The 26998-nt window shown below is 33.7% G+C and overlaps 1 protein-coding gene across 35 annotated transcripts in view; it reads right to left on the reverse strand.

Annotated features, from left to right (window-relative positions):
* Ppfia2 (PPFI scaffold protein A2) overlaps positions 1–26998 on the reverse strand; it is a 482684-nt gene that overhangs the window by 163144 nt on the left and 292542 nt on the right. For 33 of the 35 annotated variants that reach the window (XR_015443500.1, XM_087192543.1, XM_087192527.1 and 30 more), the window contains 2 exons: positions 16785–16949; positions 5748–5822 (listed from right to left, as the gene is read on the reverse strand). Coding sequence is in view for 34 of the 35 variants with exons in the window: in XM_087192543.1 (XP_087048669.1) it covers positions 5748–5822; positions 16785–16949 (240 nt within the window). In the remaining variant the exon portion in view is untranslated. The remainder of the gene's footprint in view (positions 1–5747; positions 5823–16784; positions 16950–26998) is intronic. The other 2 variants (XM_087192534.1, XM_087192549.1) reach the window with 1 other exon arrangement.

The following is a 26998-nucleotide window of genomic DNA, read 5'->3' on the forward strand; positions in this document are numbered from 1 at the left end:
AAAATGAGATATGCACAATGCAATTTTTTCAAATAAATATTAATCATAAGGCTCACAACTCTGTAATTAAAAACAAAGTACAGAAATATAAACAAATGAAAAATATGTAATCTATTTTCTCAGGAAACCACTGGTTTAGCTTCGACAAGTATAAAATTAACTCTTCATAGTTATGGTCATAATATATGCTGAAGTAATGAGCTTTAGCAATTTAAACTTAGAAGCAAAGGCTGTTGGCAAGAAATTATAAAAAAATTCATTAAAGGTAATGCCTGAAAGTGAGTTTAAATGGAGAGGTATGATTTTAAATTGTGGAAACATTCCAGGTGAAACAGTAGTATAAGTAGGATTTATTCAGGAAAAATGTCACCTGCTTTCCAAACTAATGTATTCTATAATTTAGAAGATCTTAGAACAACAAAGGGAAGTTGGGATAAGAAGAGTTAAATCTGGTGCTTCCGTGGCACAACAGGTTAGCAAGTGGTACTTATACAGAAGTTAAGTCTGGACTTGCAGGTTAGGGCCATTGAAAGTTTTTGATGCTGTGTCACAGGGGTATAATATATATCATTATTAACACAGGTAGTATATCCCTATGGCATTAGCATACTAATATGGTGCATACCACATATAGATATATATTATATATCAGAGTATATTACAAAAATAATGGAGCCTAAATTTTAACCTCAAAGTTTTATATAATAGAAAGAGATCAGAGACAAGAACAAATGAAAAATCTACTAGAATATGCCAAGTGAGAATTAATGAAAATTTTATTGTATGTGGAAAAGATAAGAGTAAATAAACGTGAGGAAGAGTGTAGGCACAGTTGTATGTATGAAATGAAAGTCTGAATGCAGAGTTAAGACAAGTTCAAAGATAACCTCGTTGTCAAATAGGAGAGTAGAGTAATGCATGGAATAATCTCTTTAGACTCATTGATAGTTCCTAACTTCCAGGATTATTGACCTGACATATATGTATTTAGGAGAACAGAGCATAGAGATCTAAAGCTCTGAGTAATCATTAACTGTTATTATTAAGTCTATAATTAAATGATCTAGTATTGACTTTAATATGTCAAATGACATCTGACTTTATTGTTTTGTTTATAAGAATAAAGGAAAGTTATCAAACAAAATTCAAACACTACAGAAATACTTAGTACAAAGTCCCTGACTTATGAACATTCGAGTTGTTCGCAGATACGAATGGACCTAGCATTTGGAACATTCATACATGCAAACAAATTGCAGAAGCAGCTCGTGTGTGTACTGGGCACAGTTACAGTTGTGCTACGGTGTGCTTACTGCATAGTGTTGATAATGTACTCTGGTATAGTTCTCTCTTTTTTGAAATTGAATTCAGGGCTTTGTGCTTGCCAGGCAGGCTCTGCACTGCTGAGCTACATCCCTGGCTGTAGCACAGTTCTCAATCAGAGCCCAGGATATCCAGAAACAAGAGGAAGAGCAGTGGTGATGTGGAGGGGAATGATAGGAAGCACAAAGCAATGTATATTGCATATTTGTCTCAAAGGAGTGGGAGGGGTAGGGGAAAGGAAAGAGGGTAATGGAATAAATATGAGAAAAGGAAAAAATAGAAAGAAAGTCTTTGTAAATAGGGAGGGATGGAGGGGTTGAAGGGAGGGCAGGGGAATGGGGGAAAAATAAGAACCAAGAGATTATGTAAAGGGGCAAGTCTCTAATGATGAATGTCATTGTATTGTATATCTAAAGTGCACCAATGAAATTAATAATAATAAAAAAACTCACTTTGCTGGACCAATGAATGAATCTGATTTATGAACATTCTCCCTGAATGGAACTTGCTCATAAGTTGGGTCTTACTGTGCATATACTTGCAAACAGCAAGGACAAAAATATCAATTTGATACTCACATATAAAACATTTTTGTTTTTCTATATGCTAATGTATTATTATTGCTTGCATTTGTTAAAAAATGGAGGTCATTCAACACAAATTTGTGTTATTGACATAAGAGCATGTTTGCAGTTATTTCCAGAATAGAGCTACGGTGGTTTCATGTACTTTTTACTAAGGCTACTTACTTTATTATATTATGGCACCATATAAAGTCAAAGAGGGCATAAGGGAAATTAGGCAAAGTTTCAGGCCTACAAAGGTAGATGGTACTTTTGTGTAAATTAGAAAGTATTCTGCCAAGGATGGTTACAGCCCCTCTGGTGTCTGTCCACATTCGCGAACCCTGAGCTGAATCTCAATTGGTGCCTTTACTCCCTGCTGGACACTAACAGCAGACAATCCTATATAAAACTTGTGGTGATGCCAAATGATATTTAGAATCTTCTATGGAGTTCAGATAACAGCAAGGCCTTCATGCTACAGACTGATTTCCTTTCAGCATATCATGGATTAAGTCATGGATAGACAGAGACCTGGATCAGAGAAATAGATGAGGACTCCATGGTAGAGCTCAAGTAAAGCAAATATATTAGGAGTTGGAGTATGGTGGTGCTTGCTTATAATCCCAGCAGTCTGGGAGACTGAGGCAGGAGGATCACAAGTTTGAGACTATCCTGGACAATTTAACTACATAGAGTGACTCTGTCCCAAAATAAAATTTAAAAAGGGCTAAGGATGCAACTCAGAGTAAAGTGCCACTCAGAGTAAAGACTCGGTATTCAATCTCCAGTATGGGGAGGGAGGAGGGGGGGAAAGAGGGAGAGAGAGAGAGAGAGAGAGAGAGAGAGAGAGAATGAATAAAGTGTAACTCCAAACCCATCAACCCACATGTGGGGCTGAGAGGCAGGGAAACAGCAAGAGATACAATGCACTGTATTAATGAGAGACTCTGTCAACTTTCCAGACTGCATTAGGCACAGATATGTCTGAATTTAAGGTATCATTCATAATCTAAGCATCTGTTCTTTGATTTCTCTTTTCTCAATTTGGGAAATGAATTATTTCAAAATAATGCTTGAAAAAATTCTTTGCTTTCTATACTGTTATCATAACTTAAAGAAACTGGGTAATTAATTCAATTCTGATAACCTATGTACTCACTCTCCAGGCTTGCTCTAAAATCTCAGGATACAAATAGATTTGAATTATAAGGGCCACTTGTAAGTGTACTTCAATTTTAATTTAAAATCTGAAGCAAGCATCAATAAAATTTTTCCCATAGGGCCGGGGATTTAGCTCAGTGATTTTGCCGCCTGCTGCACAAATGCAAGGACCCGAGTTTGATCCCCGGTACAAAAAAAAAAAAAAAAAAAATTTTCCCAGATCCTCGCTCATTTAGCTATAAATAAAATGTTAATCCTGCTGCCTGATTACTATTTTTATCTATGTTATATATTTTGTTGGGCTCAAGAATTTGCTCTTAATATTTCATAAAATCTGGTCGTTTTATAAACTATTTCCTTCAGTTGTTTCTTATAATATTCATATTTCATCAAATTCTCCTTTCTACAGATGCCAATGGTATGGATTTTCCTCAACACATTTGTTTACGTTTCTAAATTGATCTTATCATAATCAAGACATTATGCTTGAACTACAAAGATTTCTTAAACTAATTGCTGTTACCACAGAGAATCAATAACTTCAACTCAAGTGTCTTCTGATTTTCTTCACTATTTCATTTTGAAATGTTACTTTCACTATAAAGTAAAAGTTGACTTTTCCTCACCTTCTTAAAAATTACAAATGATTTATAAACAATTTATTATTAGAAAACTAAGGTAATAGTTTTTGCTGGCTCTGTGACTTCCAACATACACTCTGGCTAAGCCACATAGATATTGGAATTAACAACAAAGAGAAAATGTATTGAAGTTAATTATGAGCACAGCAGGTACTTTTTCTCATATTTATACAAATGACTTTAAGTGGAAACCTATTAATGATATAATGGATATCATATATAATGGATATATAAGAATAAAATTTATTTCATTTATGTGCAAGCAATTTAACACTCTATACTGCTAATAGGAGACTGCAATGCATTTGAGGGCTAAAACTGTGTTTAAGAAACAGTGACCTCACTATTCCTTCACTAAGAACTCCTTCACTGTTGTTCTCACATTTTACATATACTTAAATTAATTATTCAGTTGCCATTTCCGGAAAAAATTTTCAGAGGCTCACTTTGAACATATGAGATATTTTTACTTCACTGTAAATATTTGAGCATATGGTCTCACCACACCTTTGTTTATGACACAGAAATTTTACCATTATGATATTAAGAAATACTTATATACTTGTAGTCACCAAAACTATTTATCTTTTAACTTTATCAATAGAATATTTTGAAGGATGCACCCAAATGTATATTTTAACATACCTGAAAGTCAGAATTTACAGTGATAAAGTACAAAATGAATATGCATTTAGCATTTTCTTTCTTTTTATTCCAGGAGAGAATATCCCTTACTTTGTAGAAAATTTATTCTATCTCATGAAGGACTGAGTTCTTATTATTAGTCATTATCTCAGAATTCCCTTTCTTCTATGACACAGAAGTATCAATCTTTTTCTCATTTTGTTTTTTTTCAAACAATTCAGTTTGCTATGCTAAATCTGGACCCCAAAAAACTTTCTCCCTTTTTAAAAAACTGTTATGTCACTGCTGTATTTATACATTTTATACACTGCTGGGCTCTTAATCATATGGAAATTATTCTCCCTGTGATTGAAAGTTCATTACCTCTAAAGTTTAAACTATTAACCCCAGAATGAACAAAGCACATATAAACTTATTTAATTGACATAGGTTATTTTAAACATCAACAACAAAAATGGAGTTTGTACTGGGCACAATTTTTGTGTGGTTTGAAAATGTATGTGTGAGCAATGTCTATGTAAATATGATTTTATTAGAAATTCCTTTATAATATGTTATTAATATTAGCATTCCACATCTTACATTATTTAAAAGCAAGGAGATTTTAGAATTTAGTATGTCCAACACTAGCAATGCTAATATTACATTACTGGAATAAGTTTCTGGGGGAAAAAATAAGTGGTCTTGTAAATACAAATGGGGCTGCTTTATTTGCTGACACAGATTTCATTTGTTTGAGATATATATATATATATATATATATATCGATATCTATCTGTCAATCTATATACCTGTATATATATATATATATATATATATATATATATATATATATATAATGTTCATTTAGGCAATAAAAACAAAATAAGTGAAATCTTATAAAGGGAAAACCAATTTTTTAAATCTTAATTTTTTTAAATCTAAAAAGATGACTTAAATTCTTAGCTTTGAGTGACAGCAAGGGATGAGGATTGAATGATACCATTAAATATGGGGATGATGTTTATAGAAGATGAGAATAAGCAGGACCTGCAGTGAAGTACGTACATATATGTCTCCAAGGAGTTAGCTTCATTTATAACACTCCCTAAGTTTAACAGATATTTGATATTTATTCCAATGCTATAGCTGTGTTTTACTTCTTGACAGGATTGGCATTCTAACAAGGGCCTTTGTAAGTCTCCATTTCACAAGTTCTTGATAGTTTTCCTTTGGTCTCCTAGTGACAGATCTGAATACCAGAAATCAGAAAACAAGACTCTGGCAACTAGTTTCAACCAACCTTATTCAGAGGCATATATAGAATGAGATTTATTTTTTGTGACAGTTTTTTTTTAAAGTGAAGTGAAATGCAAGGGATATAATGTTATCATTATTGTGCCTCAAAAGAGGAGAAAGTGCGGTATGTTACCTCCTGATTAGCAGCAGCTAGTTCTTCTTCCAGTGCAGAGACTCTTTCTAAAGAAACCCTCAGTCGCTCCCTTACCTAGAAGAAAAATCAAAATATGTGCAGTAATGTACATCCCATACATATTAAAGTGTGGTAAATTTACCATTAACATCACAGAGACAGTCAATTTAGCAAAATATTAAAGTATTTATAGCCCTATGTGCCCAGAATAATAAACCTGGCAGGAGTACTATGAATACTGTGTCACCTCTGAGTGTCACTGTATCAAGGGATTTTTCTTGTAAGCAAATCCTTTTGCTGGTTCACTGAGAAATTCCATTGGGGTTGAAGATTGACCAATCTTGTGCTGAATTCTGATTCATAATAAGTGGAAACAAAGTTCAAAGGTGCATTATAAATGTATCTGAAAAATAGTCACTGATTAAGCATGAAATATAGGCAGAAAAATCTATTTCTTTCTAATAAATAAATTTGACACTATTTGACACTTATTAGCTAGCTTCAAAAATGATTTGCTTAAAACTAAAAGACTTTCAGATTCTAAAAATTGTCCAATGTTCCTATTTTTTATATTAATTGGCAGTTTAAATTGCTTTTTGAGGGATTTCAAAGTACTTAATCATTTTGAAATTTCTAAGTAGCTTCCAGATACCAAAAACTAAATAATTATATTTTGTAGAACCAAAAGCTACATATTTGAGCTTAATAGTAATAATGATTTACAAATATTTCCTACATAACTGAAATTCAAAGAAGTATTTCTTTTAATTTTATTGGAATTTCTAAAAATTGTTTTAGTTGTTATGTGTTTAGATTTATAGATATGCTTTATTTATTCAAAAGTAAAAAAATTCAGAGAAAAGAATTGTTGAATAAAATGACTATAGCAGATAAATTTTACAGACTGAATATGCAATTTATCATGAACTTTTAATTATTTATTTAATTGACATAAGTTTTGTTTACCATGTTTCAATATTTGTGCCATAAAAATGTATCTTAATATTATAGTTATATTCCTATGAAGCTTAATTTTATTAATTTAATGACAATATATTCCAATATATGGTATTTTTCTTTCTGTTCTAGTAAGATTCAACTAGGAATATAGGTTAAATATATGAGATACATTAAAACCTACATGCATAAATGTTTTGAAATTGGAATTAATTTTATAACTATGTAAATAATGCCATTATTTGTCTTTTATTTATTTATTTTGGGGGGGGGGTACCGGGGATCGAACTCAGGTCCTCGTGCTTGCACAGCAGGCAGCGAAACCACTGAACTAATAAATCCCCAGCCCTATTTTTTATCTTTTAGCAAATAAACAAAGTTAATAATGTACTATTTGCCTAAAATCTAATTAAGAATTTTTCTAAAGAATTGCAATCATGTGTATTCAGTTGACTAAGTGCACTTGACTCCTGAAACTTATTTTAAATAACAAGACAAATACCTTTGTGAAGTTTTAATATTAATTATATTTTGTTATATTCCAAGACTTTGAAAAGTATTAACACACACATATATTAAATATTAAAAACAACTGCACAGAATCATATTTAGCTGTACCACATTGACTGCTAAGTGCCAGTACTTTAGATAAATTTGTTATTTTTCAAAAAAATCCCAAACTGGTATTGATCAAAAGCCAAACACCAGCTATTTAGAAAGAAATTTTGATTGTTTGTCTTGGAGAATATGTTTTTATGAACAGTTTAGATAGAAAAGAGGCAGCTGTCCTGAAACTATGAAAATGAGTGGGGTAGCTCAGACATGAGATATAAACATCAAGAAGGCTGCAATAGACATGCTTCCTATCTAACACAGGGGATTATGAGGCTTTATACCCACTCCCTAAAATACCAACTGTAAAATACTAATGCTCTATAAAATATAGAAATCATGGTTGATAAGACCAGAAATATGAAACCATCTAAATATAATGTAATGACCTCATTATAAGCAAAACTGACCAGATCATACTTAGAATGCTGTGGAGAGGTTAAGGTACCATATTTGAAAAGATATCTAAGAGTCCTTAAAGTCATATAAGGAGTGGTTGAATCCAACTTGTATTGTAGGTTATAGTGTCTTTCTGACTGTCTTGCTAAGCTGGAAATCTAGTTTTGTTTAGCAAAGGTTATGCATTTTGATAGTCCTATGATATAAGCTTTCAAGCAAAAAATTTATTAATCTTCTCCAACCATATGAAAATGGAATAATCACCATTAAATAAATTTAGAATTGTTTTTATAAATTAGATTGTATTACCCACAGAATAATGCAAATCTAAAACTGTCTTCATGAATACATATTGCTGAATATATTTCAAATTATAAAGTTGATATTGTAACTATCAATGCTTTACTTCTTTTATATGAGTATGAATTATTTTCTCTACTTTCAATTTTTAGAAGAGACACAGATAAATGGAACATGTTGGCTCCAACTTTCACTTATTTCTGCTAAACTTAGCAAAAACAAAAAGCAGAATTCAGAGTAGAATTGAGGGCTGATGATCCAAAGGAATAAACTTTCCATGGTGCAATTGATGCTAACGATTTACTTGGTCTACTTGATTTGAACTAGACTGATAGGCAAATACTGTACAATATCTCTAAATATTTAGTTTTATCTCTTTTCTCAACAATGCACCAACAGAAAGCCATACCTATTTTTCTTGAAGAATTTTGTGTTCTTGTAAATCTAGGTAGGTATGCTTGATATGCCATGAAAAAAAATACCATTTAAATTTTTCATTAATACAAGAGGACACTTGATACAGCCTTTGTGTATTTTAATTTTTAAAAAAAATTAAGTCATTTAAATTAATCTATTGTCTATGTAGTCTTTTCCCTATGATAATTTGATTGCTTATTTATAGAGCTATAGTGTAACTTTCAACTATATATTATTTATATCCATTTAGATTTTTTTTCAGTACTCAGAAAAATACACAGGATATTCACATTGAACTACTTACATTCCTAGCCATTTTTTCATTAAAAAAAATTTACACAGGGTCTCAATTGTCCAGGCAAGACTCACATTCATGGTCCTCCTGCCTCAGCCTCCTATGGTACTGGAATTACTAAAATGCACCACACTGCCCAGCTTACATGTAGAGTTTTTTATACCTTATTTAATCTGTTACATCCATTTTCTTCACAACAGTATAAAAATACTTAAAGAAGTTTTTTTTCTAAAATATATTTCATGGCCACAAAAATTTTATCCCTGAAATTAAAAGAATCTACATCCCTGAACATGACAAATGTGTTGCAGGATGAAGAAAGATTTTTTTTTTTTACCAATTTCAACAGTTTACTTCAAATAAAATTATTTTGTCACGTTGTCTTTATATTATTATATTTAAGTTAATTTCTCTTCTCATATTCTCATGCTGATTATTTCATTTGTTCTCTTTTAGTGCTTTTATTTTTTACTTTGGGCTTTTTAATAAATCTTTAATGATAGATTTAAGTAATCACTAGTTTTGTGTCTTCCAAATGCTAAAAATATTTGTTTCTTTTTTTATTTATATATTAATTGGTACATTTTAGGTATACAATACATTTACATTTATCATTGGGTGTTTGTACCTGAACATGATGTATCTTACTTCTTATTTTTTCACCCATTACCTATGCGCCCTTCACCCCCACCACCCTTCCCTATTTGCATAGACTTTGTTTCTGTTTATTTTTTCTTTCGCATAATTTTTCCTTTAACTTCTTCTCTTTACCCTTCCGCTCCCGCCACGCCTACACCTTTGCACCTTTTCCTATTTCAAATTATCAGTTATTCGTTTTAATTATTTTCATCCTTATTTACACTTTCAGTTTCTCACACTAGAGATACTATTCGGTATTACACATGTGTGTCCTATTTATCTCACTTTAGAGTATGGCCTCCATATGCATTCATTTAGCTATAAATGACTCTAGTTTCTTGTTCTTTATGGCTGAGTAGTACTCCATTTTATTTTTAAAAAACCCACATCTTCTTTATCCAGTTTCCAGTTTATGGGCACTTGGGCTGTTTCCAAATCTTAGCTATTACAAACTGTACCACTCTAAACATAGGTGTACATATATCGCTGTGGTATGATTCTTTTAATTCTTTGGGGAAGACACCCAGTAGGAGAATAGCTGGGTCAAATGGAACCTCTAGTCCCAGTTCTTTGAGGTATCTCCATACTGATTTCCACAGTGGTTGCACCAGTCTGCACTCCCACCAACAATGGAGAAGGGTTCCTTTCCCTACACATCACTGTCAGTATTTGTTATTGGTTGATTTCTTGATAGCAGCCATTCTTTGTGGGGTGAAGTGGAATCTCAGTGTTGTTTTCATCTGCATCTCTCAAATGACCAGTGATGTTGAACATTTTTTCATGTATGTATTTGCTGTTTTTACTTCTTTGAGAAATGTCTATTCATTTCAGATGCCCATTTTTTAATTGGGTCTTTGAATTGGAGGGGTCTGATTTTTTTCAATTCTTTATATATTCTGGATAGTAGATGGTTGTCTGAGGTACAGCTGCTAAATATTTCTTCCCAAATTGTAGGTTGTCTCTTAGCTCTGTTGGTGGTTTCTCTTGTAGTGCAGAAGCTTTTTTAATACTATGAGGTACCAGTTGTTTATTTTTTTTGCTAGCTCCCATGCGACTGAGGATTTGTTCATAAAGTCTTTTCCTACGCCAATGTTTTCAAGAGTTCTACCTAACTTATTTTTCAGCAAGTTTAGTGTTTCTGTTTTAATATTTAGCTCTTTAATCCACTTTGATCTTAGTTTAGTGCATGATGATAGGTATGGGTCTAGTTTTAATCTTTGGCAGGTCGAAATCCAGTTTTTCCAACACCATTTATTGAACAGGCTATCTTTTCTCCAATGAGGGTGATTGGCTCTTTTGTCAAAGATGAGGTGGTTGAGTATGTCTGGAGTTGTTTCTGCATCTTCTAATCTATTTCACTGATCTTTGGGTTTGTTTCTTTGCCAGTACCATGATGTTTTTATCACAGTAGCTTTGTAGTATAGTTTCAAGTTGGGGATTGTGATAACCCCAGCCATGTCTCTGTTGCCTAGAATTGTTTTTGCTATTCTAGGTTTCTTCTGCTTCCAAATGAATTTTTGGATTTTTTTCTCTAGTTCTGTGAAGTATATTGTTAGAATTTTAATTGGTATTGCATTAAATCTATATAATAGTTTTGGAAGTATGGCCATTTTCACTATATTGATTCTTCCTACCCAGGAACAAAGGATATCTTTCCATTTTTTTATATCCTCTTCAATCTCCTTCTTCAGAGTGCTGTAGTTTTCAGTGTAGAGGTCTTTTGCTTCCTTTGTTAGGTTGATTCCTAGATATTTCATTTTTTTAGATGCTATTGTAAAAGGAATTATTTCCCAAATTTCTCTCTCAATGGGTCTGCTATGTGTGTATAAGAAGGCTATTGTTTTTTGAGTGTTGACCTTATATCCAGCTACTCTACTGAATCTGTCAAGTAGGTCTAGAAGACTTTTGACCGAGTTTTTTGGGTCTTCTATGTAAAGTATCATATCATCAGCAAATAATGACAGTTTCACTTCTTCCTTTCCTATCTTTATTTCTTTTATTTCGTTCTCTTGTCTAATTGCTATGGCTAATGTTTCCAGAACAATCTTGAACAGGATTGGTGATCGTGGGCATCCTTGTCTTGTTCCTGATTTTAGCATGAAAGTTTTCAGTTTTTGACCATTTAGTATGACGTTGGCTATTGGTTTTTCATAGATAACCTTAATCAATTTGAGATAAAGACCTTCTATTCCAATTTTCTGTAGGGTTTTTATCATGAATGGATGTTGGATTTTGTCAAATGCCTTTTCTTCATCTATTAAGATAATCATATGTTTGTCCTTAACTCTGTTAATATACTGTATTACATTTATTGATTTACAGATGTTGAACCATCCTTGCATCCCTGGGATAAATATGACTTGGTCAGGGTGTATGATCTTTTTGATGACACTCTGTATTCTGTTTGCCAGTATCTTGTTGAGGATTTTTGCATCTATGTTCATTAGGGAGATTGGTCTGTAGTTCTCTTTTTGAGTTGGGTCTCTCTCTGGTTTTGGAATCAAAGTAACACTTGCTTCCAGGAAAGAATTTGGAAGCCTTGCTTCCCTTCAATTTCCTTGATGAGTTTAAAGAGTAATGCTGATAGTTCTTCTTTAAATGTCTTGTAGAATTCAGCAGTGAACACATCAGGACCTGGGCTTTTCTTTGTTGGTAAATTTTTTATTACATTTTCAATTTCACTCGTCGTTATTGGGGTGTTTAGAATTTCTATATCTTCTTCATTTAACTTTGGCAATTCGTATGTATCTAGGAATCTGTCCATTTCTCCTGTGTTTTCCATTTTATTAGAGTACAGGTTCTCAAAGTAGGTATTGATGATCCTCTGAATTTCTGCTGGATCTCTTGTGGCTTCACCTCTTCCATTCTTAGTTGCATGGATTTGAGCCTTTTCTTTCCTTTTTTTGATAAGGTTCACTAAAGCTTTATCGATTTTATTTATTCTTTCTAAAAACCAGCTCTTCGATTCATTGATTTTTTGTATCATTCTCTTAGTCTCCATTGCATTGATTTCTGCTTGGATCCTTATAATTTCTTTTCTTGTACGAGCTTTGGGTTCGTTATGCTCTTCCTTTTCTATGAGCTTGAGGTTCTGCATTAGGTTATTTAACTGAGCTCTCCCTGTTGTCCTAATATGGGTATTCACTGCTATGAATTTCCCACGTAGAACTGCTTTCCTTGTGTCCCACAGATTCCTGTATGTTGTACTGGCATTACCATTTACTTGTAGAAACTGTCTAATTTCTTCTTTAATTTCCTCTGTGACCCCTTAGTTGTTCAGGAGAGTGTTATTCAATTTCCATGTGTCTGTGGGTGTTTTGTGGTTTCTTATGTTATTGATCTCCAATTTTATTGCACTATGGTCTGATAATATACAGGGGATAACTTAAATTCTTTTACATTTACTTAGATCTGCCCCATGAGCTAGTTAGTATGTGATCTATTTTGGAGAATGACCCGTGTGCAGCTGGAAAGAATGTGTATTCTGATTTTGTGGGGTGGAACACTCTATAAACATCTATTAAGTCCATTTGTTCAATAGCTTCATTCAGTTCTAGAATTTCATTAATTTTTTTCCTAGATGATCTGTCTATTTGTGATAGAGGGGTGTTGAGGTCCCCCACTACAATTATGTTATTGTTTATTTGATTTTTCATGTCCATTAATATTTGTTTTGTATAGTTGGGGGCATTCATATTTGGTGCATAAATATTTAGGATTGTCATCTATTCCTCTTGGATTGTTCCTTTCACAAGGATGTACTGACCATCTTTGTCTCTCTTAATTAGTTTTGGTTTGAAATCTACCTTGTCTGCAAATAAGATTGCTTCCCCTGTTTTTTTCTGGGTTCCTGTTGAGTGGAGAATTGTTTTCCATCCTTTTACTTTCAGTCTATGAATTTCCTTTTGAGTTAGGTGTGTTTCTTGTATACAGCATATTGCTGGGTTTTGCTTCTTAATCCATTCTGTCAGTCTGTTTCTTTTGATTGGTGAATTGAGGCCATTAACATTGATAGTTATAATTGAGAGATATTGACTCATTCTTGCCATGATGTTTTATTATTGTTGGGTCTTTTCTTATTTTTCCCCCTTTCCCTTTAGTGCCTTACCTTGCGTGGTGTCTTCTCTCTGTTGGCTCTCATGGCATTGTGACCTTCATTGTCTTTTTCTAGGATATTGCATAGAATTGTTTGGAGTGCTGGATTGGTGTTCACAAAATTTCTCAGATGTTCTTTGTCTTGAAAGTATCTAATTTCCCCATCGATTTTGAAAGATAATTTTGCTGGATACAACAGCCTAAGTTGGAAGTTATTTTCTTTTAGGGCTTGAAATACTTCATTCCAGGTTCTCCTTGATTTGAGGGTTTGTGTTGAGAAATCTGCCATGATTCTGATGGGCTTTCCTTTGTAGGTGATTTGTTTCTTTTCTCTAACTGCCTGTAGAATTTTGTTCTTCTGTTGGGTTTCTGGGATCTTGACTATTATATGTCTAGGTGTATATTTTTTTGTTTGTGGCTGGGTGGAGTTCTACATGCCTCACTTATTGAAGAAAGATTCTTATGGTGGAAGCACACACTCCAAACTGAATTTAGGATATGGCAGGGTATCATTCTGAGAATTTGCAATCCTATAACACAAAACTTTTGTGAAGAAATATGCTTAAATTAGAAGTTCAAATCCAATTTTGACACTGTGATATTTGATCCTGAAAATGTACAGTAATTGGAAGGAATATATATTTAATCTTTTTTGAGTTACACTTACCATGCATGCCCAATATATCTGCTTTTTAAAAACAGCCAGTGCTTTCTGAGTAATTGCAAAACACATGGGTATTTTTCATTGCCTCCAGCCCATGAAAGCCACAATTATGTTGAAGGTGATATCAAAATTACTCTTGGTCTTAACTAATGGTGAAAATTACTTCCTGCAATTCATTGGCTGTATGAACAAGTGGACAATACAGATATTTGTGAGTCACTATAAATGTCCACAACTGTGCTCAATCTTTATAGCTTATTCAGTTATTCATGTACTAAACAGTCTGTACTAAAGTTGATAGTTCTTTTTTATGCCCTAGTACATCTTCTTACCTTCTGTCTTTTTATATTTTAAATTGTTATATTTTGACATAATATCTATGGAACTTAGTTTAGAATGCATATTTACTTGTTTATATATTAATATCTTCATTTTTCCCTATCCCCACAGGAAGTTGTGGTCTACTCTTTATTAGGGAAATTGTCTATAAGGCACCTAGGTACATCTTCTCTCAACTACTAAATGAAATGCTGTTTAAACCAAGTCTGGGTCAACAGTGATGCCAACATCTTTACATAGTTTGAAAGTTTAGCAAATGAAAAAATTTACTCATACCAAATGCTGATAATTCTGTTTGTTAACATTAGTTGAGGACTTTTCATATGAAAAACCCTGGCTAGTGTGTTTGATCACATCTAATCCTCTTGACAACTCTGATGTAAGTCCTATTACAATCCTCATCCAAACGAAGAGGAAATAGACACATAGAGAAGTTAATTCACCTATTCAAATGTGTCTACTCCAGAGTTCAAGCTCATGATATTTCCCTTTAAGTTGTTGAGCATTACTCACTTCGTAATCAATTCAGTTGCCCCCAAACTCACCTATGGATAGGACAGTTTTGGTGAGTTAATAAAAAACTACTGTCATATCTCTGAGAACCATTTGAGAGAACATTTCATTTAGTCATGGTTAGCCCACAGAATTTCTATATAGGGAATTTTTTTAGAATCTAAGTTGTGCAACAATTATTTCTTCTCAAATGGTACTCACGACTTAGACACTGATCATTACCCTCACATTTTGGTAAATAATCACTCCTTTATAAAAGCATCCCTCACATAAGTTATGTCAGAGGGTTTACTGGGAACATCCAGATTCACATATTCCAGTGCCTTTATTTATTTATTCAGAACTGTTCAGACTGTGGCTTATAGGCCTGAGTTATTTTATGTTTGACTTTCTACTTAAAATATCTTTCTCTGCTTACTCAGTTTTTAATACTCAGATCAACTGTTACTCCATCTTTAAAACATTCTTCACTTTCTTGTCACTCAAGTGGAATTGCTCACTACTTCTTTTGTGAGTCTAGGTTACACTGTCCACTTATTATTTCAGCATTGCCTGTTATAGATAAATGAATATCCAGTACTAACTAGGAAGTCCTCAGACCATGAGTTGAATATGAAAGAAATTTTCTATGAGGTCTTGGAAAATTTTACCAATGAGCTTTTGTGATAAAGGAAGGAATATAATAGAAACTAAAACTTAAGTGATCATTTGCCATTATATTTAGCATGGATTTTTAGTTTATACAATAACAATTTTCACTCAAAAGTATTTATAAAGTACTTGCATCTCAAGGAAAAAGTGAAAAAATTACATGCAATTCTTTCTTAATAATCTAGATGACAGAATTATAGTTATCCTTATACACACACTTCCTATCATCTGCTCTATGAACCTCTGAAAGGCTGATGATAAAATACATAAGTATATAAATATTAAACAAAACAAAAATCTCTACATGCTCAAAAATTAGATATAAATAGACAATAATCCCTAGTTTGAATTTTAATGCTCAGAATTTGTCATAAATTTTATAATGAAGTGCCCCAATTCCTGCTGTACTAAATCCTAAAGATTTATTAATTTGTAAAGTTCATTCCTTGAAAATTCACAAAATTGAAATCATGTCATAAACCTTACTAATCTCCAAAGGATGCTATCATCTGTTGGCTTATACATGCCAGTAGAATTTATTTGACTAGCAACTAACAGAAGCTTACAGCTAAATTTATAAAGACCTAAAAGCAAATTTTTCTTCCAATAATTTATTCTGTTTCATGCAGAGACTCTTTAAATGTATATTTGAAACCAAGATATTAGAGACCTAAAAATCAGAATGCTTCTAATACAAATGTCTAAAAGTCAAAGTACACCCAATTTTCACTTTAAAACAGGTATAATTTTCAGTTAGTGGTCTCCTATTTTGGCATCTATGACATGCATTTCAGAGACAGAGTGAAGGCTTAGGGGAGATGGAGAGAAAGAGAGAGAGAGAGAGAGAGTGAATGATTTTAAATGATAATAAATTTCAAATGGCCATCTGTACTAGAGCCATAACATAACATAATAGAGATCAAATTTGGATAAGTGATAGATTTAGTGATATAAAAATAGAATGTGGTCATGAGCATTAACAATATATGTACAATATTCCATTTTCATTTTTAAAAGTGATTTTTTTCATAAAACTTAAATATATTTCTCTGAACTAACATACTCGAGGAGTCAGGTGAATCAGTGGTTGAAGACAAAGACCTTCATGCTAATGAAAAAAGTCTAAGTTATCTTGAAAATTTTTTCCATACTATACCTTTTCATCCAAGGCTTTGTGGTGCTCAAACAAAGATTTCAGTGCCTTGAGAACTTCAACTTCACTAGATACTCCCGAGGGGGACTGGGCTTGCCGTTTTACCACTGTCATTCTTAATGACCTTTCATGACGTGACACAAGGCACTCCAAATGTTCCAGTAACAGCTATGGGATTTAACAGAAAATGCAATCATGGATACAGGCCACCAGTAGGAAGTGTGACAGAAAAATATGGTGAATATTTAAATTTAAAAGCTTTATTGCAATATTTCCACTTTTTACTGTAAGGACCAAAATGTATAATGGATATTGGGAAATGGGAAGAAAATGTTAAAATGAGAAGTGGAACAAGGGAGGAGGGAGAGGGTAAGGACAGGACAAGAAGAAAAAAAAAGAAAATAGAAAGAAAAAATGGGAACAAAGCTTTTGGATATAAGGAGGGGAAGAGGGGTCAAAAGCAGGGTGGGGAATGGGAAAAAAAGAAGAAGCAAGATAGATTATGCACAGGTACAAATTCTCTATGATGCATGCTATCCTTGTGTACATCTCAAATTTGTACCAATAAATCTATTGCTTAGAAAATGATTTATTACAATAAAAGGTCTTACCATTAACCCCCCTCAAAATATTCCTCCTGCTTTAAGCACCCTCATCCCATGTTTCTGGTCACTTTCTGAAGAAGTTCTGGTAGCCCTCTCAGTGAGTGTCTTGAGTTCTGCTGTTGTCCTTGCCTCAGTGTACTGAATTCATTCAAAATGCTTCATGGTCATTTTCACTTTGGAGAAGAGCCAAAAATCTCATGGGACCAGATTCGCTAAATAAAGTGGATGATGTTTTAATAAGGTGTGATGTTTTTATGAGCCTGCCTTTCTGTTGGATGCTATCAGTAGCAGCATTCATCTTTTTTTTTTTTAACCTTACTATGTAAAGACATTCATGAAAGAGAAGCTCCAGAACTACTTCAGAAAGTAGCAATAGCTGTGGGATTAGTGTGTTTGAAGTAAGGTGGAATACTTTGAAGGGATTAATAGCCATGTCTCTCTCACTGTAATAATTTTTTAAAGTTTAAGTATTCACCCTATATTTTGATTACATCTTGTGCATGATCTCTACCTTAAAATATTTCAGGCTTACAAACCCAATTATAGCCTCAGGTTATACAACAAAAATAACATAGAAGCAGAAATCTGTGTAAACCAGGCTCATAAAATACATTAAAGATACATTGCATTTCAATCATATAACAAATTATTGAAATTAAAAATATAATGTAAACATGAATTCTTTCAGCAAGTTCAGAATGCTTGATAAAATATGTATGTTCTGATATAATTATTGAAGACTATTTCCTCTTAAATACATAGTTCACAGTGGCTTTTTACAGAATAATATTAAAAGTCAAAATTTATTTCACTTACATTTGATCATTTAAAATTTTGAGTTAGAGAAATGAGCATTATCATCAAAATGGTGACTTAAATTGCAGTGATAATAGTAAGATTTTATTCACAATTAACCCTCATCTTACAGAGAAAAATATATGAAACCAAGTGCAATATAGTAACTGACATTCCTCATGGTCATTTTGGGAAAAGGAAGTGAAGGACAGAAGCTGTCCATGTTGGAACACACACCCAAGTTAGTCTCTGGGGCCAGGAGCAGAGGGAGTGAAGAGCCCCTAGAAGAGTTTCCAAGTTGTTCCAGTCTGTGTGCTCCAATACTGTCAGACAAAGTCTGCTTTCCAATGCTTTACTAATTGGAGTTTCACAGTTGTTTTCATTTTAAAAGAGAATATTGATGCTAAAGAGTATTGACATATGAGAAGAAAAACAATCTTCTGTGTTATTATCAGTTAATATAAGTTTAGTAATGAAGAACTTTATAAAACTGACAATTTCTCATAGGGTATACTTGCAGAAGAATAGCGAAAAAATGTGGGGTAAGAGGAAAATGCTCTGCAAAGTGAATGTGAAAATGAAGTAAAATTGAATAGGTAAAAGAGGAAAATGTAGACATAAGATGGGAGAAAATGAAACAGTTTTCTTTTTCTTCATAAACTGCTATGGAAAATGTTGTCTTTGAAAATACCACTGTTGAATTCAGTGTTACAAACCAGTATCACATACCAGTATCATATTTCTTAGTGCTTTATAAGTTAATTTTTCTACATTCATTGTCAAGTAATTATGATTCAGTGTGTTAAAACATCTTTATCTTGTTACTGGCCCAAAAAACACAAGTATCTTGGATTGTAAACACACATTAATAAATAAAATTTGTATCTAAGAGTCAAAATAATGTTATAGGTTGAGCATCTCTAATCAAAAATCTTATAATCGAAAATACACTGAAATCTGAAGGTTTGGCAGTGCTCACTTTGGATTTTGGATGTTTGGGTTAGGGATGTAGAAAATCCATGCAAATATTCCAAAATCCAAAAAACTCCTGAAATCTAAAACACTTCTTGTCTCAAGCATATCAGAGAACATATAATCTCAGTCTATCATCATTTTTCAGTGTGAAGATGACAAAATATGTGCAGAGAGTGTTCTTTTATTTATTTATCTGTGATTATATTTATGGTATTGTACTCTTGAAATATAAAGGCACATTTGTACATTGGTTAAATACAAGCAATTTCATGTAGGTGATGGGATTTGCCTGAATTTCACCTTGCTTCTTTTTCTGTCATCATCTGGTGTCAGTCTTTCCCTGGCAAATTGTGCTCCAGTCGTATCAGTCTAACTTCAGTTCCTCAGTACACAGAATTTGCATATGTTCTATTCTCTGCCTGGACTACTATTTTTTTTGGCTTCTCATCTAGCTAGTTTTTTCTCATTGATCCTTAGTTTAAATATCACTCTCTTAATAAGGTGTCTGGTCATGATTCTGCATAAAGTAGACTTTCCTAACTTCTCTTTCCTTACGCCACAATTCTCTTTCAGTCTTTTAAATTTTTTTCTTCATAATATATCATGATACATACTTTTAAATAGTTTTATTAAATTTAATTCTACTTGTTCATAGGAATATAAGTCCTGTGAGAGTAACCAGTGTCTGCCTCTATCCTTTTGACCCTCTCTGTAATTGGGTATCAACTTCATTCTTGACACCTATACAGATTTAATGCACATGTGCTAAATTTTTCTTAATGAATAATTTAAATCAAATACCTTGTGTACCTCCTGGTCTATTTTAAAATTAAACCTGCAGCTATGGTTAATTATTTCATAAGACCTTAGACTAATCAATATTGTTATGTACATATATGTTTCAGCTACATGACACAGTAACATGGACACAATCTTTATTTTACATATAATATACATTTATATTTATATAATAAGAAAATTGTTTTCCCACACTGTAGATAGAGCTGTGTGGGTTTGTATAGCAATTCAATAAATATTTGAGCATCTAACATTGCATGATACAGTGCTTCTTTACCTCCAGGGAATAAGCACAATGAGATATGAAGCTATAAAGGATAACTGTTATTAGATGCTTCTTAAATCTTTTGATCACACTCTTTACATTTACTCCTCACACTGAAAGTTCCACCTGCCTGCCCAACATAAAGAACAAAAATTTACAATTTTCAGCATTTTATGCCACGTAGTTTCTACTATACACTTGCAAGATGTGAACATTATTAGGATATACATTAGGTGAAGAATGGACTGCTCAATGGAAGTGGCAAAGAACTTCTGATTTTTATACAGATAAGGGAAACAGTCCCCTTAATAGCTTTGTGGTGACATATTGGAATTTGGTCCAGAAAGCTCCAGGTTTCAGAGTTTGTGGAATTTTAGGCAATAATGTTTACTGTCCCCTAAAAATACCTTCTTTTTAAAACTAACTAAAATGAATTCTGATGTCAGCACCTAAGAACACATTAACACTCAAGTATCAGGTTCTATTTTGTAATGTTAATCCACAACCTGGGTAAATTCTCCTTATTTTTAAAATACGATGGCTCCCTGGTCAATGTAACTTTTTTCAATATTACTCCAGTTATAATTCTTGGTGATTTTAGATGATACTTCCAACATGTTTTCCTCAAAATTTCTAGACATTTTGTCTTCTAATGATCTCAATTTTCACCCTTTTTCATTAACTTAGACCCCAAGTTTATTATAAATTTTTATATTTTCAGCATGTGTAACTTTTCTATAATTTCAATTTCTATCATGTAAGGTTACTATATTTTATCTTGCTTATTTAAGTGCTCAATTCTAAAAATACCTTCCACCTTCAACCTTAATTATAGGAATTTCTTATTGCTTTTCATCATGCTTAGCTTAAAATTACTTACTTACTTCTCTTTACTTATCTTAAAATTTACAGTTCACTTTTTGTAATTATTCTTTTTCTTGTTTCCTAAACTTCCAGAGTCTGGCCACTTGCCACTACAACCAGTATTCCACCCTGGGCCCGAGACCCATTATCTCCTTCTGAGTTATTGTAATAAAAGCTTCTCAAATGGTCTTCCTAGTTTCTATCAACTTACTTGCAAAAACAAAGTTAACATATAAGGTAGGTCATTTATACCTCTGCCCCTATTCTCAATGTCTTTTTATTTAGCTCAAATAAAAGCCCAAATCCTCCAAGTCTCAGGGAATCTAAACTCTTCAAACTCCCCACTTGGTCTTTTCTTTGCTCATTCTAGTACAGCTGCATTGGCTCCCTTGCACTTTTTCATTTACTTGTTGAACTTTGCTTAATTTTACTTGTAAAGTAGTAGACAATGAAGGACATCTGTGCCCCACATCAAGACTTTGTAATTTTTGTCTTCTCTACCTAAAACATTTTATTTCAGTTATTTGCATAACTATTTTACTCCACCATCCCTTAAATATTTTGCTCAAATATCAATTTTCAATACTCGTTTCTCTTGATTACCTCTTTTTCAATTTTCTTTTTCTTTCTTTGTGTTAGACTCTATCTAAAGTACAGTCTATCATGTGATATTCCTGTTTACTATAGAACTCCTAAAATTAATATAAGGCCAAGAAGGAAGGGCAGTTTTCCTCTATTTTGTTCATTTTTGGCTTTTTTTGTGCCTAAGAAATAGAAGCAGATATGTATTTATCCAGTGAACAAACCTGATTGAAATGAACAAACCTTCACTGAAGTAATAGTTTATATATTTATAGGCCAGAACTCTTCAGAAAAATGTAAATCTGGGATGCATGTCCTGCATGGATTTGACAGAACAATGTCACCTAAAACATATGGAGGAGAGATAGTTATTTAAATGATCACTTGTGCTCTCTTGAAATTGGGTTCCTGCGAAAGGAAGACTTTGATGGACTGAGTCACAGCTATAATAGACCATTTTGAAGATCATGAAGAATATAAGGTTAATGAGGTGAGTTGGATGTTTTAAACTGTACTGAAGAGTTAAAAGAAAGGAAGTGACAAGACTAAGTTGTTAAATTTTAGGTCAAAGGTCAATAAGAGAATCTAAGCATTTTTATGGTTGCTCATAATGCAACTTATTGAAGTCCCAAAACATAACAGAAAGAAGACAAATAATTGATCTAAAAGAGGTTACTGAATTACGGCATACGATGAATTCATAGCCTTACCCGGTGTCTTATATGAAAATCTTCCCACAACTCTAAAAGAATAAAATAAAAATAAAATCCAACTCAAGAATTAGGAAAAAGACATGTGAATAGATTCAAAAATTCTGAGTTACCCTGATACACCAAACAAAAGGAAGTGAGTCTTCCTGCTTCTCTAATGAGGTCAGTCTCATTTGCCTTAATGACCTTGGCATGTTTTTACTCAAAGCAGTATCTTAAAAAAGGAAACCTCTGCTCATTATTTCCCATTCCCAAACCTCTCTTTGCTCCCAAACTTGTAAGTATAATATGAAGGGATATATAATAAAGTCTAACCCAGAGAAAACACTTTCCAAAGTGAAAGAGTTGCATGCTTTTGCTAATTTGTAGCTTCAGAAATCTGGGGATATAGATAAAAATAAATGGTAATAGTGTCAAACAGGGAGAGTGGTGCAAAGTGCGATCTGGCTTTTTACCTTCAACTCCAGCTATACCTGGCAGCAGGTGTATGTACAGCAGAATCGTTACTACCCACAGCTGCCACTTTGAAGTTTTTGCTCCTCTAGACTCCTCTGTGCCACTCACTGGCCACACACTCTGTCTTCATAAACCACTACCCTGGAAAGGTGACAAAAACCAGTAAAAATCAAAGGGATCCAAACGATGGCTTCTTCCCCTAATAGAAGTACTAAAAGATAATGAAGATGAGGAAAGGTTAAAAGATGAATATGATGGAAACAGTGAAAATGTTGTCATCCCTCAGAAAAAATAAAAGTCAAGAGGGCCACTACAACTCCAACAAAGAAGGTGGTAGTTTCCCTATCTAAATGAGGATGTGACTGGGATATCTACCAAGAAAACAGCTGTCACTCTAGGCAAGAAGGTAGCAGCCACCCATCCCAAGAAGACAGTTACCCCAGCCAAAGTGGTTGAAACACATAGCAAGAAGGGAAACATACTAGACAAAGCACCAGTAGCAACTCCTGGTGAGAAGGGAGCTGCTATCCTGGCATCAGGGCAAAGAACAGCAAGAAAGCAAAGGAAGCTAGTGATGAAGAGGACAATGATGACTGGGAGGAGAATGTTGACTAAAGATGAAAACAGCATGAAAGCAGCAATTGCTGTGCTTGCTTCAGAAGGCAAAAATTGAGTAGGACTGTGATGAAGATGATAAGGAGAATGAGGCAGAGAGGGATGAGTCTGAAGAAGCTGTCAAGACTACATAAATGGAAGGAAATCAAGCTCCAGCCAAAGTGATTCCTGTGAAAGTAAACAGTATGGCCAAGGATGAGGTGGATGAAGACAAATATAATGAGGAGGTGGAGTAGGACAGAGAAGGAGATAATAATGGGCAAGGATGAGGAGGTACAGAATCTGTGAAAGAAGCATTTAAAGAATGAAAGGAAGAAATGATCAGACAGAACATGGCTCTTGGAGCTGAGAAACAAGTAAAAGCCACAGAACCAACTACACTTTCAAACTCTATGTTGGAAACCACAATTCTAACAAATCTGTCCCTAAATTAAGAAATGGTATCAGGGATCTCTTTGCTAAAAAATTATGGTGCTGATATGGATACTGCAATTGGTCCAAATATAAGTTTGATTATGTGGATTTTGAATCTGCTAAAGAACAGGGAAAAGCCTTGGATATAACTCATTTAAAAATAATTGGCAATGAAGTTAAACTAAAAGGACTGAAAGGAAGAGAGTAAAAAATAACAAGATGTGAGAATACTTTTGGTCAAAAATTTCCCTTACACAGTTATTCAGGATGAATTAAAAGAAGTGCTTGAAGATGCTACAGAGACAAGATTAGTTAGAAAGTATAGTAAGTGTAAAGGAATTGCTTATTTTAAATTTAAGAGACAAGCTGATACAGAGAAATCCTTTGAAGGAAAGCAAGGAACAGAGGTTAGTGGGTAGTCAATTTTCCTTTTACTACACTGGAGAGAATGGCCATAGTGAAGACTCTAGAGGTGTAAAGAACAGTATTTGCAATGGTAAATCAAATTCTGGTTTCAAGCAATTTTTCCAACAGTGAAGCAGAGAAAATTCTTCAGCAAAAGGATTTGAGAGGTCAACTTTTATGAAAATGTTTTAGAACCAATATGACAAACCCAAAAGTATATATTCATAGACTTTTCTTCATTTGAAGATGCTAAAGAAGCTTTGATTTACTATAATAAAAGATAAATTGAGGGAAGAGCAATCAGACCAGAACTCCAAAGACTCCAGGAATCATGTAATGCAAGAACCCAGCCATGAAAATTCTATTTGTCTAAGGTCTATCTAAAGATACCACCAAAGAGACATTAAAGGAATCATTTGACATTTCTACTCAGGCAAGGATTCCATTGATTTGGAAACTTGATCTCGTCATAGGTTCAACACTCTAAGAATGATCTCCAGGAGAATTGGTTCTCTGTGATTCATTTCACTGTGTTCAGCCATTCAGGCATGCAGAGACTGCTGCTCTTATGGTCCAAGGGGGTCTGGCTGCTTCCTAGGCTCGTGGCATAACTTGGCATTGAAAACATCATACTGGTTTTACTGGCATTCAGAATGCAAACGTATTGGAGGAAGGGAGGCTTCAAACCAGATTTCAGAGTTTCTAATTTTTTTTTTTTTTTTTTTTTTTTTTGGTTCTGGGGATTGAACTTGGGACCTTGAGCTTGTGAGGCAGGTGATGGAACCACTGAGCTAAATCCCCAGCAAAACCAGATTTCATAGGAAGGCCTGGCAAACCAAGAAGTAATCCCTGGGAGGGCACATTTTTAAGATGTGGAAATAAAGCCAAAGATACAATGGAGACCCCCAGGAAGTCAGAGATTCCAGGAATGTGGAACATCTGCCAATTAAAGTTGAAGGCCATGAGTGCAAAGGGCCCAAAAAAAGAGGCCCTGTTGCTTGCAACTCACAAAATCATAGGGGTGGACTTGCCTTTCCCTTTGCAACTGACATTTTACCTCTGTGTATCCCTGACACCAGGTATTCAGTTATAAGACTTAATTTTTGCCCTGTTATGTTTCAGTCTTGCTTTGCTCTGATTCCTTTCTGTTCAACTACTTCTATGTTTTGGAATATGAATGTCTATCCTGTGTCTTTGTACCTTGGGATTATGTAACTTGTTTTTTCTATTTTTACAAATATTCACAGTTAAGAATTTTCCGTGAGTCTCAGAAGAGCCTTAGATTTTGACTGGAACTATTGAGCTTTGGGGGAAGTGATTATTGCATTTTTTCTGGTATGCAGGGTAGGTGTATCACATTAGGTAGAATTGCTGTTTTCTTTATTTGGAGATTAAATATGGCTTGAGGGTGTGTTTGGGTGTGCAGGTAACAAGGAATGGATTATCACTGTTAATCCTGATATATCAATTTATTTGGACTGAGAAATGCCTAGCAGGTTAGTAAATCATTCTCAAATATGTGCCTGGGTGGGTCAAGGAGGCATGGTCTTTGAAACCGTATGTGGCTCCTTGGCCATTCTGCTCAGGAATACTTCCCCTGTTCTGCAGCAGGTTAGCTCTGCCACACTCCTTTTTTGTAATGTTTCTGCCTTGCAGCCAGCTGTCTATGGACTAAATTCTCTGTTATCATGTGTCAAATTAAATCTCTCTTCCTCAAAGTTGTGGATGTCTGGTACAGTGTCTCAGCAAAAAGAAACCTGATATATTGGTTAATTGATTGTCGAGTTCCTAACAATACAGTAAGGATTAGGTTCTTATATAATGTAACATTGTTAATATTTTTCAAAGTCTCTCTAGCTAGAGGACTAAATCTTGACTTGGGTTACATGATAGTTTTTGGCTTCCATAAATCCTATTCTTGGGTCATTGTAAATATAGAGATTTCTTTAAATCAAGGTGAGGTTGGGTATTTTATACTACATTTTATTTTATTGTACTCCTGGAGATCAAACCCAGGACATTGCACATATTAGGTAAGCGTTCTACCACTACAATATACTCTTCGCCTCAGGTTGAGTATTCTTAAGAAAAAATATCACATTCTTATGTCAGTGTCACAAGTAGCTACTATATGCCTCCTGGTGATCTATAAAAATTAGCCCAAATTCTTTGTCCTTTCATTGAGAGGTAGGAGACTATATTCCCTACCTCTTGTATTGGGTGAACCTGTGACTATCTTGACCAATATATCATGGTAGAAGCCACATTTATTGAATTCTGATTCTAGATCTTAAAAAGTAAGAAAGCTTTCAGCTAGACACTGGTGTATTTTCTTTTAGATTCCTGAGCCATCATCTAAGAAGTCTGATCTCTTTGAAGCCACAGTGATGCAGAGGTAACATACAGATCTAAGCTTGCTTTGTCATCCACCATTCTAGCCCTGGTACCAGACATGACAATGAAGAAGATATCTCCCAGGATAATCTTTTTAGCCTCAAATATTTGAGCTACCCTTGAAACTGGTGTGCTGCATTTGGCCTATTCACACTTTGAGAATGTTAATTTTCAGGAATTTTGTGAGCTGGTAGTTCAATGGCACGATACTAGTACCTTCATATTAATCATGACAAGAATATTCACATCATAAAAATTGGCAAACATTATAGATTAGTGTTTTTCATTTTATTTTTCTGATAGAAGAAACAACACATCTGCATATTATTTTTGGCAGCC

The sequence above is a fragment of the Heterocephalus glaber genome, unplaced genomic scaffold (genome assembly GCF_053883595.1).
Source record: "Heterocephalus glaber isolate CG9 unplaced genomic scaffold, H.glaber_assembly_v1.0 deba00001572, whole genome shotgun sequence".
Taxonomy (NCBI): Eukaryota; Metazoa; Chordata; class Mammalia; order Rodentia; family Bathyergidae; genus Heterocephalus; species Heterocephalus glaber.